Raw genomic sequence first — 15,727 nt, 5'->3', positions numbered from 1 at the left:
TAAATGATAACTGAGTTCTTTTCAACTCTCTACCACCTGTGACAAAACACTTCTAACTTAAACTTAAGGACTATTTACTTTCAAATGGTTAAAAAAAAATAGAAATCAAAACCAACAGGTACTTACCCCCACTGATGGAGATGTTAAATGTTTTCCCAGCTGAGGGTAAAAATTCAGATTCCTGTTTTTCCTCTTTAATATGCTAAAGAGATGGAAAGGGTAGCAATTTACCCAGAATGAAACTGTGAAACAATTTAGTGGCAAAAAAATTTATATACGATTATTCACCTATTGACTAGATGACATGCCAAGTTATCCCAGAAAAGTTCTCAGATCCAAGTTTACATGAAGATCTACGACTTCCTTAAGTATTAACTCCCGCTATACAATCACATATAAAATCCAAGGTCATGAGAAATAATGTTAAACAAACTTAAGTGTACCTATCTATTATTGGTAGCTCAGAAGTTACTGAAGCTGAAGAATCCTTGTTTTCTTAAATATCTCATCAAAAAGTAGCTCGAAACATGCAGAGTATACATGTTTTTAATTATACTATATTTAGATTTTAAAACAACCTTGTTTTCACACATTTAAAAGCTTCTGTCCACTAGGTTTAGTTACAGGGTCTTTTTGTTTTAATTGAATTAGTTGTGGAAAAAAAATCACTTGGTGTTCTTATATAAATGCAACACAAACAGACTGTTTATGAATATACTCAAATTCAATTAGAGATTCTGTATTCTCTTAAATTAGTCATACCTGGAACAGGAAGTTAGTTTGTTAAAAACAAATAGTTTTGCGACAAGTTTCTGAGACAACTTGTAAGACTGAGTGAAAACAAATTCAGTATTTTCTTTCTTTAGAAGAAAAGAAATATAATGGAGGCATATTGCTGGCAAACACTTTAAATGTTTTCTATGCATAAAAATTCAAAAGAAACAAAAATATATCAAAGAGATTACAAAGAAATTTTTAAAGAAAAACATAGCTGTCTTGCATGAGATAAAACACCTATCTTCCACAATTGTGTGACCTACACGTCTGAAAGTCAGCGCCTCACATTCAGAGCCAGGGTCATTTTTGGATTGGGCAATTTTAGTGCAGAGCAGTGCAGAGCATCATCTGTAAACAATGCTTAAGTAGTTAATATAGACTACTACAGGAGAGTAAATATAACCTTAATTATTTCCTCAATTCAAGAGAAGCATTTTAGAATTTAAAAACAAAAAAATTTTAGAACTTAAGCTATTCACATTAAGGAATAAATCAGACACTGATCTGACTATATTTACTAATAACAAACTTTAAAAAAACCTTTTCTTTTAACTCACAATCTTTCAAGTTTGCTCTCTAAAAATAGTTAATAAACCTCTATTTACAGACACTTGAAATATACATAAGGTAAAAAAAATGGACCATTTATTATGTGTTGAGTATCTTCAATGTGTAAGCTACTATGTTTGATAAACAAATAGCATCATCAAGATAAAGGGGAAGATTTTACCTCTTTAAACAAAATTTTTTCAAATACTCTGAAAGTACATACATTGATAACTACTGTTTTGTTAAATACATATTATTCTTACCTATTAATTCACGAGTATATTTCCAAATGGTCCTCTATTGATAATACATAGCTAACCTATTTGTACACAAATGGAAGTACATTTTTTAACGTATCCTACAGTTCTGTCTAGGGATTCCCAAAATTAGTTCAAATCTTTAGTAAGATTTTACCCATATCCTTTATTCTCAGGTTAAGTAAATGCTTGAAGACCCGCTTTTAAGGAAAATGTTTCTTACAATCATCTTGTAATAGTCTAAATTTTTGTTATAAGTGCCAACAAGTCAATTCCAACTCCTACCAATCCTGTGTACAGCAGAGGAGAACGCTTCCTAGTCTTTTCTTTTTGCGCCATCCTCTCACCTTCTGGCACTCTATCAGATAAGGCTCCACTGCTATTCACAAGGTGGGACGGCCAGGTCCATCTTCCTAGTCTGTCTTAGTCTGGAAGCTCTGCTGAAAGCTGTCTACCATGGGTGACCCTACTGGTATTTGAAATACCAGTGGCATAGCTTTCAGCATCACAGCAACATGCAGCCATCATAGTATGACAACTGACAGATGGTTGTGGTTGTGGTTCCCTGATGGAGAAACAAACCTGGGCTGGGCCAGGGAGAGCGTCAAATCTTAACCACTAGATCACCAGGGCTAGTCCAAATTTACTGATGATCGTAAGAAACATTTCATAGTTAGGATATCCCCATATCACAATGAACAATGAAAAAGTCAAAGATGAGATGAGAAATAAGAACTCGATTAATTTTCCAAGATGAAATATAATCAGAAAGCAAGAAAAGTAAATTACAGAATTGTTAGTGGTTAAAAAACCCCAGAAAATTAAAAGGAAAAAAATTAATGATACAACTCTGTGTTCAAGGACTCTTTTTAAGTATTTACAAAAATTGTCAACTACAACTCAGGACATGTTTATAGTAAATCATGACAATCAGTTTATTTAGTGAAATATTCTTTACTTGTAATCAAAATTCAAGACGAATTCAGAAGCCTATGCCACTGATAATGGGCCCTACACATTAACGTGCCAAGAAAAACATTAACTTTACATGCAATGCAAGGTGGATTTCTGAATAAAATCTCTTTCCAGTTTGACATCCTGATATCCATCTGACTAATCTCAAATCAAATGTTAATTTATTTTTGTTTTTAAAGATTGGCATATGAGCTAACATCTGTTGCCAATCTTTTGTTTCTTCTTTTTCTTCTCCCCAAGCCCCCCAGTAGATAGTTGTATATTCTAGTTGTAGGTCCTTCTGGTTGTGCCAGGGATGCAGCCTCAGCAAGGCCTGATGAGCGGTGCTAGGTCCACACCCAGGATCCGAACCAGTGAAATCCTGGGCTGCCGAAGCAGAGCACGTGAACTTCACTACTTGGCCACAGGGCCAGTCCCTCAACTGTTAATTTTAAACCATATAATCCAGAAGTAGGTCAGCGAACTAAAGATTTCAGAGATGATACTTCCGTCAAACTAGTAAATAGACTCTTACCCTAAACATCTCTAAGAAAACAATATACTCCAGCTTTACTTTGGAACAAGTAGTCAAGAAAATTTTCCATATTTCAACGTGAGATAGATAAATATCACATATTTTTCCAATATAATTAAAAATGAAAAAATAAATACCTCTCCCAAGAGCTGCTCTTCAGCAGCAGGGCTCTCCTCCCCATCACTCTGTGCTAGTTGGTCAGAGTCTTTAAGAGCCTTTGGTACACAAAACAATTACAGAGAAGGTTGAAGAATGTAGCACTAAAGGGTTATTAGTGAACAAGGAAGACAAAAGACCCAACCAACAACATTCAGAGCTAGTTTAATGATAAGAAGCAACACTAAGTAAATTTATTTGAGAAACACCATTAGAGGACAAGCAAAGAGCCACCACTGCTAAGACCGTCCCTTTCTTCCCTACCAAACGTTCCTCAGCAACAAAGATCTTAAGTATCTGAGCAGTCGTTGATTTTGTCTTTCTCTCTTTGCAAAAATTCAAATACCATCAAGAGAAAGGAATGCTTTACTAACTAAACTGACACTATTTTAAAATGAGAATTCTTCATTTATTAAAATATCTACAATCAGCATTTATTGTTATATGATAAAGCTATAAAACAGATAAATTCTTAAGTTACATTTCCTTCTTTGTTATGATCTAAACCAAAATTTTAGAAGGTAGCTATTTTTAAAGGCTCTCTTACCACATCGGTTCCATCCACTTTGTTCAAGGCCAAAGCAATCTGAAATAAAAATAACAACTCACCTACTAAATGGAATTCTACTTCAATGCATGTAGCAAATGTTCACCTCTTACTCCATTTTCATTGGGAAAACACCACAGAAGTTCAGATCAGGGATAGCATATTTAAGAAAAGAATAAAACTTGCGTAGAACTGATTCTCAGTGGTTCTAGTTTCAATCACGTGGAGTTCTATTGCTCACATGTCATCTCACTCTGCTATTCAATCACAAAACCTCAAAACAAGCATGTTTTCTCCTACTTTGTTTTAAATAAGATAACTATAGTTAACTTAATAAAATATTTCTTCGGGTATTCACTATGGAAAGAACTGCTATTAGAAGTACTTTGACAATCAGATTCTATTTCCTCATTTTTTGCTATCAGGTATGCAGTAAACTTTCATATTAATCTCTTGCAAATCTAAAAAACTTACAGCATCAAGTCCAGACTAACAATAAAGTTAAATATGCAAAAATCTAAAGGAGTAAGCAAAGACACAAAGCTAGTAAGCAGTGGGGCTGTGCTGTGACCCCGGTTCTGTGTGGCACCAGAACAGCACTCATCTCCAGTGTGCTGGGCATTGCCTACAGTGCACTGTATCCAGCCTGCAGTATGCATGCGGCAACCATGCAATGCTTTACAGAAAACTAGTCACTTTCAAAGAATGACAAACGGCTAATACAAATTACACTGTCAAAGAATCTATTTCCTTCAAGGTTTCCAAAGTCAGTGTTCTCACTTCTGTTCGTGTCAACATTGTGGAATAATAATCAAGTCTCTCTCTGAGAAGAAAACTATAAAACTGAAATCTGACTTCCTGTTTTTACAAGGGAACCTTTTTTTTTTTTTTAAGATTGGCACCTGAGCTAACAACTGTTGCCCATCTTGTTTTCTTTTGTTCTTCTCCCCAAAGCGCCCCAGTACATAGTTGTATATTCCAGATGCAGGTCCCTCTGATTGTGCTATGTGGGAGACCGCCTCAACATGGCCCATGAGCAGTGCCAGGTCTGTGCCCAGGATCCAAACTGGTCAATCCCTGGGCCACCGAAGTGGAGCGCAGAAACCCAACCACTTGGCCACAGGACTGGTCCCGGGAATCTTGTTTTTTTTTTTTAAGTTAAAATATGAAGCAAATCATTTGGACTTTTTGTTTATTCAGGTTCAGTACAATAAATCACCCATGCTCCAAAATATTTACTAGCTACTTGTTAGCTAGACCAACTCAATACACAGTTTGGGAATTGCAGGCTAAAGGAATAAGCACCTAGGGTGGAAAATCGTGATGGCCTGAAATAGGAACTTCTTTTCCATCACTTGAGCTGCAGTCAACACAGGGTGATCCCTAACAGCTGCCCTCTCTCTTGTCCCCCAGGGCCACTAGTTACACAACCTCTTAAAACTGAAGTGTGATTTCCAGTGTTTGAGGTTCACAGTCTCTCATCTTTCCAGCCCAATTCACCCTAACATAGCTCTTTAAATCAAGTTTGAATTAAGGGTGGTCCCGGCAGCTTCTAAATCCAGATATAATGTGGAGCTTCACATTTAATAGTATGTATTCAAAACTTTGGCAACTGAACACAAATTCTTATTAAATGTTTACTGAATGATTTGAGATAATCTGTGTACAACTTTATTAAAAAACCACCTATGCTACATAAATGTTTTACTTGTAGAAACACAGCCTTTTACCTTTCCCAAAAGTTTACCTTCTTTCCTAGGTCTTCTTTTCTGTATCCTAGAAGTTCAAGGTATTTTCCACGAGAATCATTCTCAAAGTTTACCTTAAAAAAACACATATTCTTAAAACAAAGACTTGCATTTAAAGGCCTAACTTTTAATTAATTAAAAAAAGCCCATGTAGAATGATTAAAAATATCTAAAGTCTACTATATCAACTAGAATGTTCACTGAAAGAAAGAATCCAAAGGATAGTTATCTTTTTTAATAGTAAGTATACTAGTAATTAATTATCCCAGTTGAATAAAGCTTACTTTTAAACTATAATTTTTATAAATACAAACTAACTCATGTCCAAAGGTTATATGAATGCAAAACTCACACTATGTGGAACATTCAATGTCTTAAAACTTTTCCCCAAAATTATTATTTAATTAAAAAATATAAAAATAAATTCCATAATTTTAGAATTCAACCGTATTGTATTTGAGATCTCCTTTCTTTGGAAAATTTAGTATCAAGAAATAGACATTCCCATGGAGGCAAAATGACCAACCAGAAAATTCCATTTGTTATTCTACTGCCATAAATGGAACTGAGTAAAGGGATGAGAAATTCCTCCAACCTCTCTCCCCTATAGCTCTTCCCTCTTTTCCCGTTTTCCTTCACTGGATCTAGTACAGAAATTAAATATTTTATGTTTATTATACTAAGCTCTATGTTCCAATTTTAAAATAGGTCTGCTGAATGTTATGTCTCTCTCATTTAAATACATATATCATATCATTTTTTTACTTATAAAAAAGTACTTTATAACAGGCTTTTCAAAGCAGAGAAGGAAGAACTCTTGACATAAAAATTTAGGTCGTGTGCTCTTCATAAGGTTTCTTTAATTTCATAATGAATTCCTGAAATCACATTCTTCCAACTGTTTCTTTAATAGGAAGAAAGATTTAGAATATAATAGGAATAGTTAAATTTGCAGATAATGAAATAAAATTGTTTTAATACCAACCTTACCTTCAAAAAGGACCACACATTTTTTTCAAACTCAGTCTGAGAAGCATCAATTTTTTTCTGACAATAACTGACAAATCCTTGTGACTGCACGACCTGCTGAAGCTGGTCCGATCGGCTGAGGAACTCCTTTTCCGTTACAACCTGACTAATGAACACGTGGTGCTGCTGCTGCTGCTGCTCAGCTCCCTGCTGAGACTGCATCCTGATGTTCTCAAAGGTGACCAGTTTGCCACCAAACTGTAAAAGAACAAATGAACAAAATCAGTCTGAACCACAAAGATGTGGTCAAAAACCATGCTTATCGTAAATCTGCTAATGGAAAGAACTGTGGTCTAAATCTCTCTCATTTTGGATAAAATCAGCTGATACACTCTCCCGTACTCCACAGTCTGACCCCAGCCTTCAATTACCATTCCTCCTCACACTACCCACCTTCTAGATAAAATGTACTATTTACTGCACCCCACTATTTCTCACCTACTTGTTTTTACTAATTTCCACATACTCGATGCTACTTCTCAAGGCCCAAGCAAATGTCACCTCTTCCATCCCAGATGCCCTCAGTATATTATATCTCCTTGACTCATCTATTAGCTATCTGTATTTGCCTAACCTTCTGTTCTAGGTTCTAAACTTTACAGGGTGACAGAACATGCCAGTCCAAAATATGCCATTTGCCATAAGAATTATGTTGAGCTAAAGACTACTTGACAAACAGCAGGAGCAAGAAAGGCACTGTGACTTCCTCTTTTCTTCCTGAAAGCAGGAGATGAAACTCCCATGTGAGAGCTGCTCTCCCTATCCCAGGAGGAGAGAAACATTCTTATTACCAGAGATGCCGAGAGAACTATGTACAAACAGACCATCTTAAATAATTATCTCCCTTTAGTCTCCCTATATATTTTAGTTACTTTTCCACAATTGCCATTCTTTGTTCAACCTAGTATATAAACACTTAGGTTTTGCCATTTGTTTGGGTCTTCCTCTCCCTATGGGGGCTCCTGTGTGTGTGCACATGTGAAAATCTGTATGCTTTTCTCCTGTTAATGTCTTACGTCAATTTAATTCTCAGGCCCAGTGGAAAACCCTAGGAGAGCAGATGCAAAGTTGCGCCTCCCTTACACCTACAAGGAAGGCTCTGTGTCTACTTTATTCTTGTATCTCCTACAGTACTCCATATCTGCCTTGTATGTAGCAAGTAGATAGCTAATACCTGATTATTATATTCATAAAAAATAAATGTAGGTAAAGAAGGAAGCACAGGACCAAATTTGCTTCTTTATACTCAGTAACTCTGTACAAGGATTATGGTCTTTATACAAATTTATCCTATGAAATGACTAATATTTTCAAAGTGTTTGTAACGTCAGGCATTGTAGGAAATACCAAGACATACGAAAACACAAACTACTATCCTTAAGGAACTTAACATGGAAACAGAACTGGATACAACAGGCACATATAAGTGCTGAATGAGGTACACATAATATGGAACTTCACAAAAGGCCAAAACCACTGGGTTTCCCCAAATTCTAGGGAAGTTGGGGAAAACTGGACTCAGAGACAAGATCTAAATTGGGTTTCATAAGTTGATTAGGTTTATTCATTTACTTGGTTCTATCTAATATTAATATTATATTACATAATTATAATAACGTAAATGCTTTTAGTCATCAGTTTTTTAAATCAACTAAAACAAATATGGAAAACAAACTGAACACAGTAAAAATATTTTTAAAATCTTAGCAATGTAAAAATAACGTAATTTACAAAAATTGGAAGAAATACAAAAATTTGGAAAGAAAAAAATTGGAAGAAAGTATAAATGCACTAATTTAATACTGGAGAGAAGAGTTTCAATTAATACTATATAAAGTTGATATGTCAAGACATGGACGTTTAGGTAAATTATTTACATTTATAAAGATAATCATAAAAATAACCAAAATTCTAAAACTTCGATAATGGTAACCTAAAGATATTTGAAGGGGACATTGATGTTCTACCCCTCATGTCCACAGAGAGGGAATTTTCACTGCACTCTATAAGATGGGAGAGCAGAGGAAGGACACTTCCATTGTCCTTCGCACTCTCCCGGGACAGGACTGAGCGACATCGTTTTACAGGGAAGAAATGCAGCATGCTTGCATCAGCTCTTCAGGGCTTCCTTTTGTATGTCTTCCTGCATACAGTGATAGTACATGTAGATAAGTTGCCTACACCTTCAAGGAAAGTCCTACAGTACCTAGATCTCCCCGTAACTAGGCTGGTAAGGCTGCCTAATACAGGGGTGAAGCTAAAAAACTGTTTATTGAATCACATACTGGGGCTATAGAGGCAAACAGAAAAAGACTAAGGCCCAGCTCTCATGGAGCCTATGTTCTAGCTTGTTACAAGGTCCATATGGCTGCACGTCTACACCATAGCCTCCAATCTAGTTCATGGCTGCACCAAAGCTGATATTTTGATTCTCTCTCTCATTTGGTTCCAAACTCAAATGGAAAAGAAATGAGTGTTATTTATTGTCTTTCTAATACTCTAATACTAGTGAGTGGAGGTGGGAATACGGGGAGAGAAAGATGTTCACTTTTCATGTCAAAGATAGATATATAGTGAACATCTTCTATTTGTCAGGCACTGAAAATATACCTGTGAACTAGACAGTTTCTGTCCTCCAGTAGCTTATATTTGGGGGTAAGGGAGGAGCTTTTTGTACAGTTTGATTTTCTTTTAAACTTTGTACATATATAATTTTGTAGCAATAAATGTTAACTACTTAAAGAAGGAATGAACTAACTAGATGGACAGTTAGGATTCAACAGGTAAGGTGGAAAGTCACAAACAAAAGCAAAGATTCAAAGGCAGGAATGCAGACAGTAGAGAAGACCAGACAGAAGGGATGAGAAGATTAATTAATCCACAGAGTGGATTTATGAGTGACATCATCAAAGGTTTATTTTAGGAAGACTAATCTAGAATACGTAATATGGACTGGAGGGGAAAAGACAAGCAATAGGACATGCAGTCATCTAACAGTTCAGTGTGAAAAGAAGAATTAGGCAGAGCAATAGCAATTTAAAAGGAAGAAATAAATCCAGGAGATTTATAAAGAGATCAATACTCGGACATAAGAAATGAACACATGGGCCTGGTTAATAGAAAAATGATAGCAAGAACGCAACAGTAATTGCACTGAAGATGATTCACTCAGTTTTGGGAAAGGTGAAGATATAGAATTCTACGACGTATAAAATTCTGTTATGATGATACAAAACGGGATGGGGCAGTTGAACAAAATACCAAGTTTAATATCATAACTTTTAGGCATTATTACTGAGAGACTCCCTTTATCATTATGTATAGCAGGCATTTGATTAGACTGCCAGTAGAAAAGCTATAAGCTTTATAACTCTAATATTAGACAAGCTATTTAATTTGCTCTTCATCTGCAAAATGGAGGTTACAGTGGTAGCTATTTTATAAGGTAGTTGTGAGAATTAAATGAGTTACTATATGCAAAATGCTTAGAACAGTGCCTGGCACATAATAAGAAAGAAATAAATTTTAGCTATTAATATTATTATTAAGGAGGTTTTATTGTACTTGTAGGAAGAAAGTAACCCAACATCAGACAAATGGACTATTCCATACAAGATTTTTAAAAACAGAAGTGAAATAAGAATATTTAGGAAAAGACTTTATTTCTTCTTTCTGGTCTATAGGAATGGCCAGAGTTTTCAAAGCTGAAGCTTGAGGACATTAACTTGGCAATGATTTCTTAGATATGATACCAAAAGCAAAGGCAACAAAAGTAAAAACAGACAAACGAGGCTTCTGCATGGCAAAGGAAACAATTAACAGGGTAAAAAGGCAAACTAAAGAACGGGAGAAAATATTTGCAAATCATTTATCTGATAAGGAGTTAATATCCAGAATATATAAAGAATTCCTACAACTTAACAACAATAAAAAACAATCTGATTAAAAAAATGGGCAAAGGACTTGAATAGACATTTCTCCAAAGATGACATACAAATGGCCAACAGAGACATGAAAAGATGCTCCACATCAGTATTTATTAGGGAAATGCAAATCAAAACCACAATGAGGTATTACCTCATATGCATTAGGATGGCTATCTAAAAATTAGTAAATAATACAAGTTAATGAGGATATGGAGAAATTGGAACCGTTATGCTCTGTTGATTGGAATGTAAAATGGTACAGCCACTATGGGAAAACAGTATGGAGGTTCCTCAAAAATTAAAAATAGATCCAGCAATCCTACTTCTGGGTATGTATCCAAAAGAATTGAAAATAGGATGTTGAAGAGATATTTGCACACAAATGTTCATAGCAGCATTATTCACAACAGCCAAGAGGTGGAAGCAACCTAAATGTCCACTGATAAATAAATGGATAAAGAAAATGTGGTGTGTATATATATATATATATATATATATATATATATATACACACAATGGAATATTAGTCAGCCTTTTAAAAGAACGAAATCCTGTCATACACCACAACATGGATGAACCTGGAGGACATTATGCTAAGTGAAATGAGCCAAACACAAAAAGACAAATACTGCATGATTCCACCTATATGAAGTATCTAAAGTAGTCAAACTCATAGAAACAGAAAGTAGAATGTGATGACCAGTGGTTAGGGGAGGGGAAAATGGGCAGTTGTGGTTTAATAAGGATAGAGTTTCAGTTTTGCAAGATGAAAAAGTTCTAGAGATCTGTTGCACAACAATATGCATATAGTTAACATACTGTACTGTACACTTAAAAATAGTTAAGATGGTAAATTTTATGTTACGTGTTTTTTACCATAAAAAATAAAACAACCTGGGACTGACCCAGTGGCGTGGTGAGGTTTGTGCGCTCCTCTTCAGCAGCCTGCAGTTTGCAGGTTCAGATCCCAGATGCAGACTTACACATTGCTCATCAAGCCAGACTATGACAGTGTCCCACACACAAAATAGAGGAAAACTGGCACAGATGTTGGCTCAGTAACAATCTTCCTCAAGCAAAAAGAGGAAGATTGGCAACAGATGTTAGCGCAAGGCTGCTCTTTCTCACCAAAATAAATAAAACAAAATAAATAAATAAATGAAATTGACAATTAAAAAAAAGCTAGCAGGAAGGGAAGAAGAGAAGAAAGGAGGATACGTCCTCCTCCAAAGAAAACAAAGAATGAAGGAAGGTGAGATAGATAAGAAAGACAAGTTTAATAAGGTGAAGGAGATGGATGGTGTGAAGGTTGCACAATAATGTGCATGTACTTAATGTCACTGAACTGTACATTTTAAAATGGTAAATTTTATGTTATATATATTTACCACAATTCAAAAAATAAAAGAAAAAAAGGGAGTAGGTCCCGTTGTTCCTGAGAAACTATTTCGATTGATGAAAAACCCAGAAACACATCTCAACTCAATCTTCTTCCATCTGAGTGATCCTATAATAACACTTTAATATGATAAGTCCTTTATGCTTATGGACCATAAAAACAAATCCACCTACTGAAAAAGAAGCCCCAACAGGCCTTCGGATCCACTTGGGTGGCTTCTTCAGAGGCAACACTATATTATGCTGAGCAGTCTGCTGAGGAATTTGTAATGGAGGAAGGGGCTGTCCTGTGCCAAAGGGATCAAGATTTCCAAAAGATGATGAAAGCTAAAAAATAAACATCAGAATTTGTAACTTACACAAGAATATATTACATGTTTTCAAGTCATCCAAGAAATTCTTTTTATCACAAATGTCCAATTAATCAGTAAAGTCATTTTCAAAATAATTACACAATAAGATGATTTTTTTTCAGATGTTACAATCAAAAACCTTAACACTTCCTATTACCTTGTCAACCTGTTTCTGCCTTAAACCATCTGCACTCCCTCCCATGATAGAATAAACACTGATACGTCCATCAAAGGAAGCAGCTGATAAGACAGCAGGATTTCTGGGACACCACTGAATATCAAAGCACCACTGAGTGTTGGTGGGAAGTTCATATAACACCTAAGCCAAAAACAGAAAAACATCAGAAAACGGTTATAGCCAAAACACCTGATTAATATGATCAACAAGTACAGCTTAATTAAATATTTTCTTTCACAAAGTGTCTTTAGCTAGGAAAAACAATTCTAAGAATTTCTTTAAAGTAAGAAAAATCTATTATGATGGCCTGTTATGATAAAAACGAACGCTACTCAAAATTTTGACCACATTTGGAATAAGTACATCTTAAAAACCAAAGTTTTTCTGTTTTTATTGAAATGGTAGCAGTGGATACATGTGAAAGACCAGAACACTCTATTAGAATCAACTTGTTAAACTCTAAAAGGTCAATGGTGTCCTGCCAACTGTTTCCGCCTGCCAAGATCCAAACAATCATATTTAGGTTATTTGGAGATCAAATTTAAAACATAATCTTGAGAAGGAAGAATTCACTGAGAAATTTGGCTTTTCATCAAGTGAAAAAACACATACACATCATTCTTACTACCAGAGAACCGGAAAAGAATTTGGCATAAACGGTTTTCTTTAAAAGGAAAAGAAAATGGAAAAATATAAAAAGTGGATGATATAAAACCTTTACAATGTAATAACTGTTGCTAACTCAAAGTTAGTGTGATGGTAACTGATGCTCATAGAAGCAGAGGTTTTAGGGCTTTAAGAAATATGTCAAGTTAGCTTAACTTTGGCTTCCTGTGACATTTAAAATAATGTTTTATTTTACAAGAAAACAGAATTAAGTGAAACGGTATTTAGCCCGCTTGTTTCTGATGCTTAAATTGGTTGATAAGACATAGCTTCATGATATTTAAATCACTTGTCTATTCCTAACCTTCATTTGAATAAAAAATCCACTCAATTTCTTTCAGTTGCAGGATGCACTAAAACTTTATTCCTTCGAAGTTCCAGCACACACACAACTAATCATGTGCAAAAATTCATTTTATCAAATTACATAACTGAAAAATTAGAACACTAATTTCCAAGAATTTTTAGCTCATTGGGAAGGCACAGCATAAAATGGAAGATTTTTATTATTTGGTCTACATATCATGAGGCAAAACTTATTATTATTTTAATTTTTTCTATTGTCTCCCCTAACTTTAACATTTCTGTAGTCTTACAGACATCACTGCATCTGAAAACTTTAAGCCACAAACCAAGTAACAAATGTGCTTGCTTTTACTTAAATATTATAGACTAAAATCTATTGAAGATACTCTTATTTTTACTAGCATTGCATTGGGGTAACTAGCAAAGCACTTTCAGTAATGTTTCTTAATTTAGAAAAGGTAAAAGTTTAAAAGCTGCAATTTAAATCTATTGTCTCTTGTCCAATACTGAAAGAGACAGAAACAATTCCGTATCTATTATTACACAATATTTCTGATAAAATCTCTGCTAGATTAACATTTCACACACACCTCTATCTACTTTCACATCCTTAACTATCATAATGCACTAAAGAATCCATATGGAAAACTTCTTATTCAGCTAGAGATAAAATATTACGACAGCTGTAAGTTTGAGAAACATTTCCTCTCCATACCTCTCCTGTATTTGGGTTGGAGCAGAGAATCTTAGCATCTTTTCCACAGCTCAGCAACAATTCAGGATCTGCCATGCTCCAAGCAATTGCCAAAATTCCCCTGTAAAAAACATGGAGAGATGGAGGCCAGCTCCATAGCCAAATGGTTAAGTTTGTGCACTTCACTTCAACGGCCCAGGGCGTGGATCTTGGGCACAGACCTACACACTGCCTGTCAAACCATGCTGTGGCGGATCCCACATAGAAGAACTAGGATGATCTATGACTAGGATATCAACTATGTACTGGGGCTTTGGAGGAAAACAAAAGAGAAAGATTGGCAACAGATGTTAGCTCAGGGCCAATCTTCCTCACCAAAAAAAAAAAAAAAAAGATTCTTAAAAAAAAACCACCACAAAGAGATGGACAGTGACATCAGCATCACGGCAGAGTGTGCTCTTCCCTTAGGCTCTCCCCAACAAGATAAAATGAAAGGGACATTCATAAACCAACAGAGGACATTCACATAACACAACAGATATTTGAGAAACCTACGCAGCCATACATCAGAAGGTGGAGGTGCTACACTTCCAGGGAGGAAGTGGAAGGAGGTAAGGGCATCTCCTATCCCTCCTTCAACAGCAGTGACCCAAGGCATGGGACCATGCGTGGCTCAGAGAAAAGAGCAGAGAGGGGCAGCTCTCCATGGGAACACATTTGCTCTCCAAATTCCCTCAAAGCCCATGGGTAAGCCCTACACAGAGGTGGCTAAGCTATTGCAGGAGTGTCTCCACCAAGCCAGCACCCCAGGAGAGCAGACAGCAAGAGCAGAGTGAGAACGTCCCAGAGATCGCAAATGAAAGGAAGTGATCCTCCCCCACCCCCCGGGCGCTCCAGCAGCTCAGCTGGTTGGCCAGAACCTCCCTGTATATATTAGAAAAGCAGCAGCTGCAAGCGAGTGAGCAGGAAATCGCAGATGGGCCCTATCAGCACAGATTCTAAGAACAGGCACAGACACTAGGGATTGTGCTGGGCTCAGAAGGCACAGCTCCTGACCCCCCCAAAGTGGTGGAAGGTGTATCTGCAACCAGATACTATCACTATGTGAAAGCACAAATCCATGCTATCAAACAATATGAAGAAATATATTAATACTCCAGAAGAAAAATGAGAAGAACCCAGAAATCAATCCTGAAGGTACAGAAATACATAATCTAAATTATAGAGAATTCAAAACAGCTATCATAAATAAACTAACGAGTTACAAGAAAATAGAGAAAGACAGTTCAATGAAATCAGGAACAGAATTAATGAACAGATGGAATTCTTCACAAAAGAAATGGAAACTACAAAGAAGAACCAATCAGAACTGCTGGAGATGAAAACCACAATGAATGAGATAAAGAAAAATCTGGACTCCCTGAATAACAGCTGATATTATAGAGGACAGGATTAGCAGCCTAGAAGACAGAAATATAGAAATGTGTTAGATGGGGGAGGAGGGAGAACTAAGGCTAAAAGGAAGAAACTCTCCAAGAAATATCTGACTCAATTATGAAATACAACATAAGGGTTATAGATATTCCAGAGGTGGATGAGAGGAGGAATGGAGCAAAAACCTTGCTCAAAGAAATCATAGCTGAGAACTTCCCCA

General features: G+C 35.8%; 1 protein-coding gene across 50 annotated transcripts in view; it reads right to left on the bottom strand.

Moving 5' to 3' along the window:
* SEC31A (SEC31 homolog A, COPII coat complex component) overlaps window positions 1-15,727 on the bottom strand; it is an 87,793-nt gene that overhangs the window by 36,826 nt on the left and 35,240 nt on the right. For 33 of the 50 annotated variants that reach the window (XM_070614481.1, XM_008525763.2, XM_008525773.2 and 30 more), the window contains 8 exons: window positions 14,095-14,194; window positions 12,387-12,548; window positions 12,051-12,203; window positions 6,514-6,750; window positions 5,523-5,597; window positions 3,776-3,814; window positions 3,210-3,287; window positions 127-202 (listed from right to left, as the gene is read on the bottom strand). In XM_070614481.1, the coding sequence (XP_070470582.1) occupies window positions 127-202; window positions 3,210-3,287; window positions 3,776-3,814; window positions 5,523-5,597; window positions 6,514-6,750; window positions 12,051-12,203; window positions 12,387-12,548; window positions 14,095-14,194 (920 nt within the window). The remainder of the gene's footprint in view (window positions 1-126; window positions 203-3,209; window positions 3,288-3,775; window positions 3,815-5,522; window positions 5,598-6,513; window positions 6,751-12,050; window positions 12,204-12,386; window positions 12,549-14,094; window positions 14,195-15,727) is intronic. The other 17 variants (XM_070614500.1, XM_070614511.1, XM_070614487.1 and 14 more) reach the window with 1 other exon arrangement.

The sequence above is a fragment of the Equus przewalskii genome, chromosome 3 (genome assembly GCF_037783145.1).
Source record: "Equus przewalskii isolate Varuska chromosome 3, EquPr2, whole genome shotgun sequence".
Classification (NCBI taxonomy): domain Eukaryota; kingdom Metazoa; phylum Chordata; class Mammalia; order Perissodactyla; family Equidae; genus Equus; species Equus przewalskii.
Note: the sequence above shows the minus strand (reverse complement) of the source record. Positions and strands in the feature narration are given on the sequence as shown.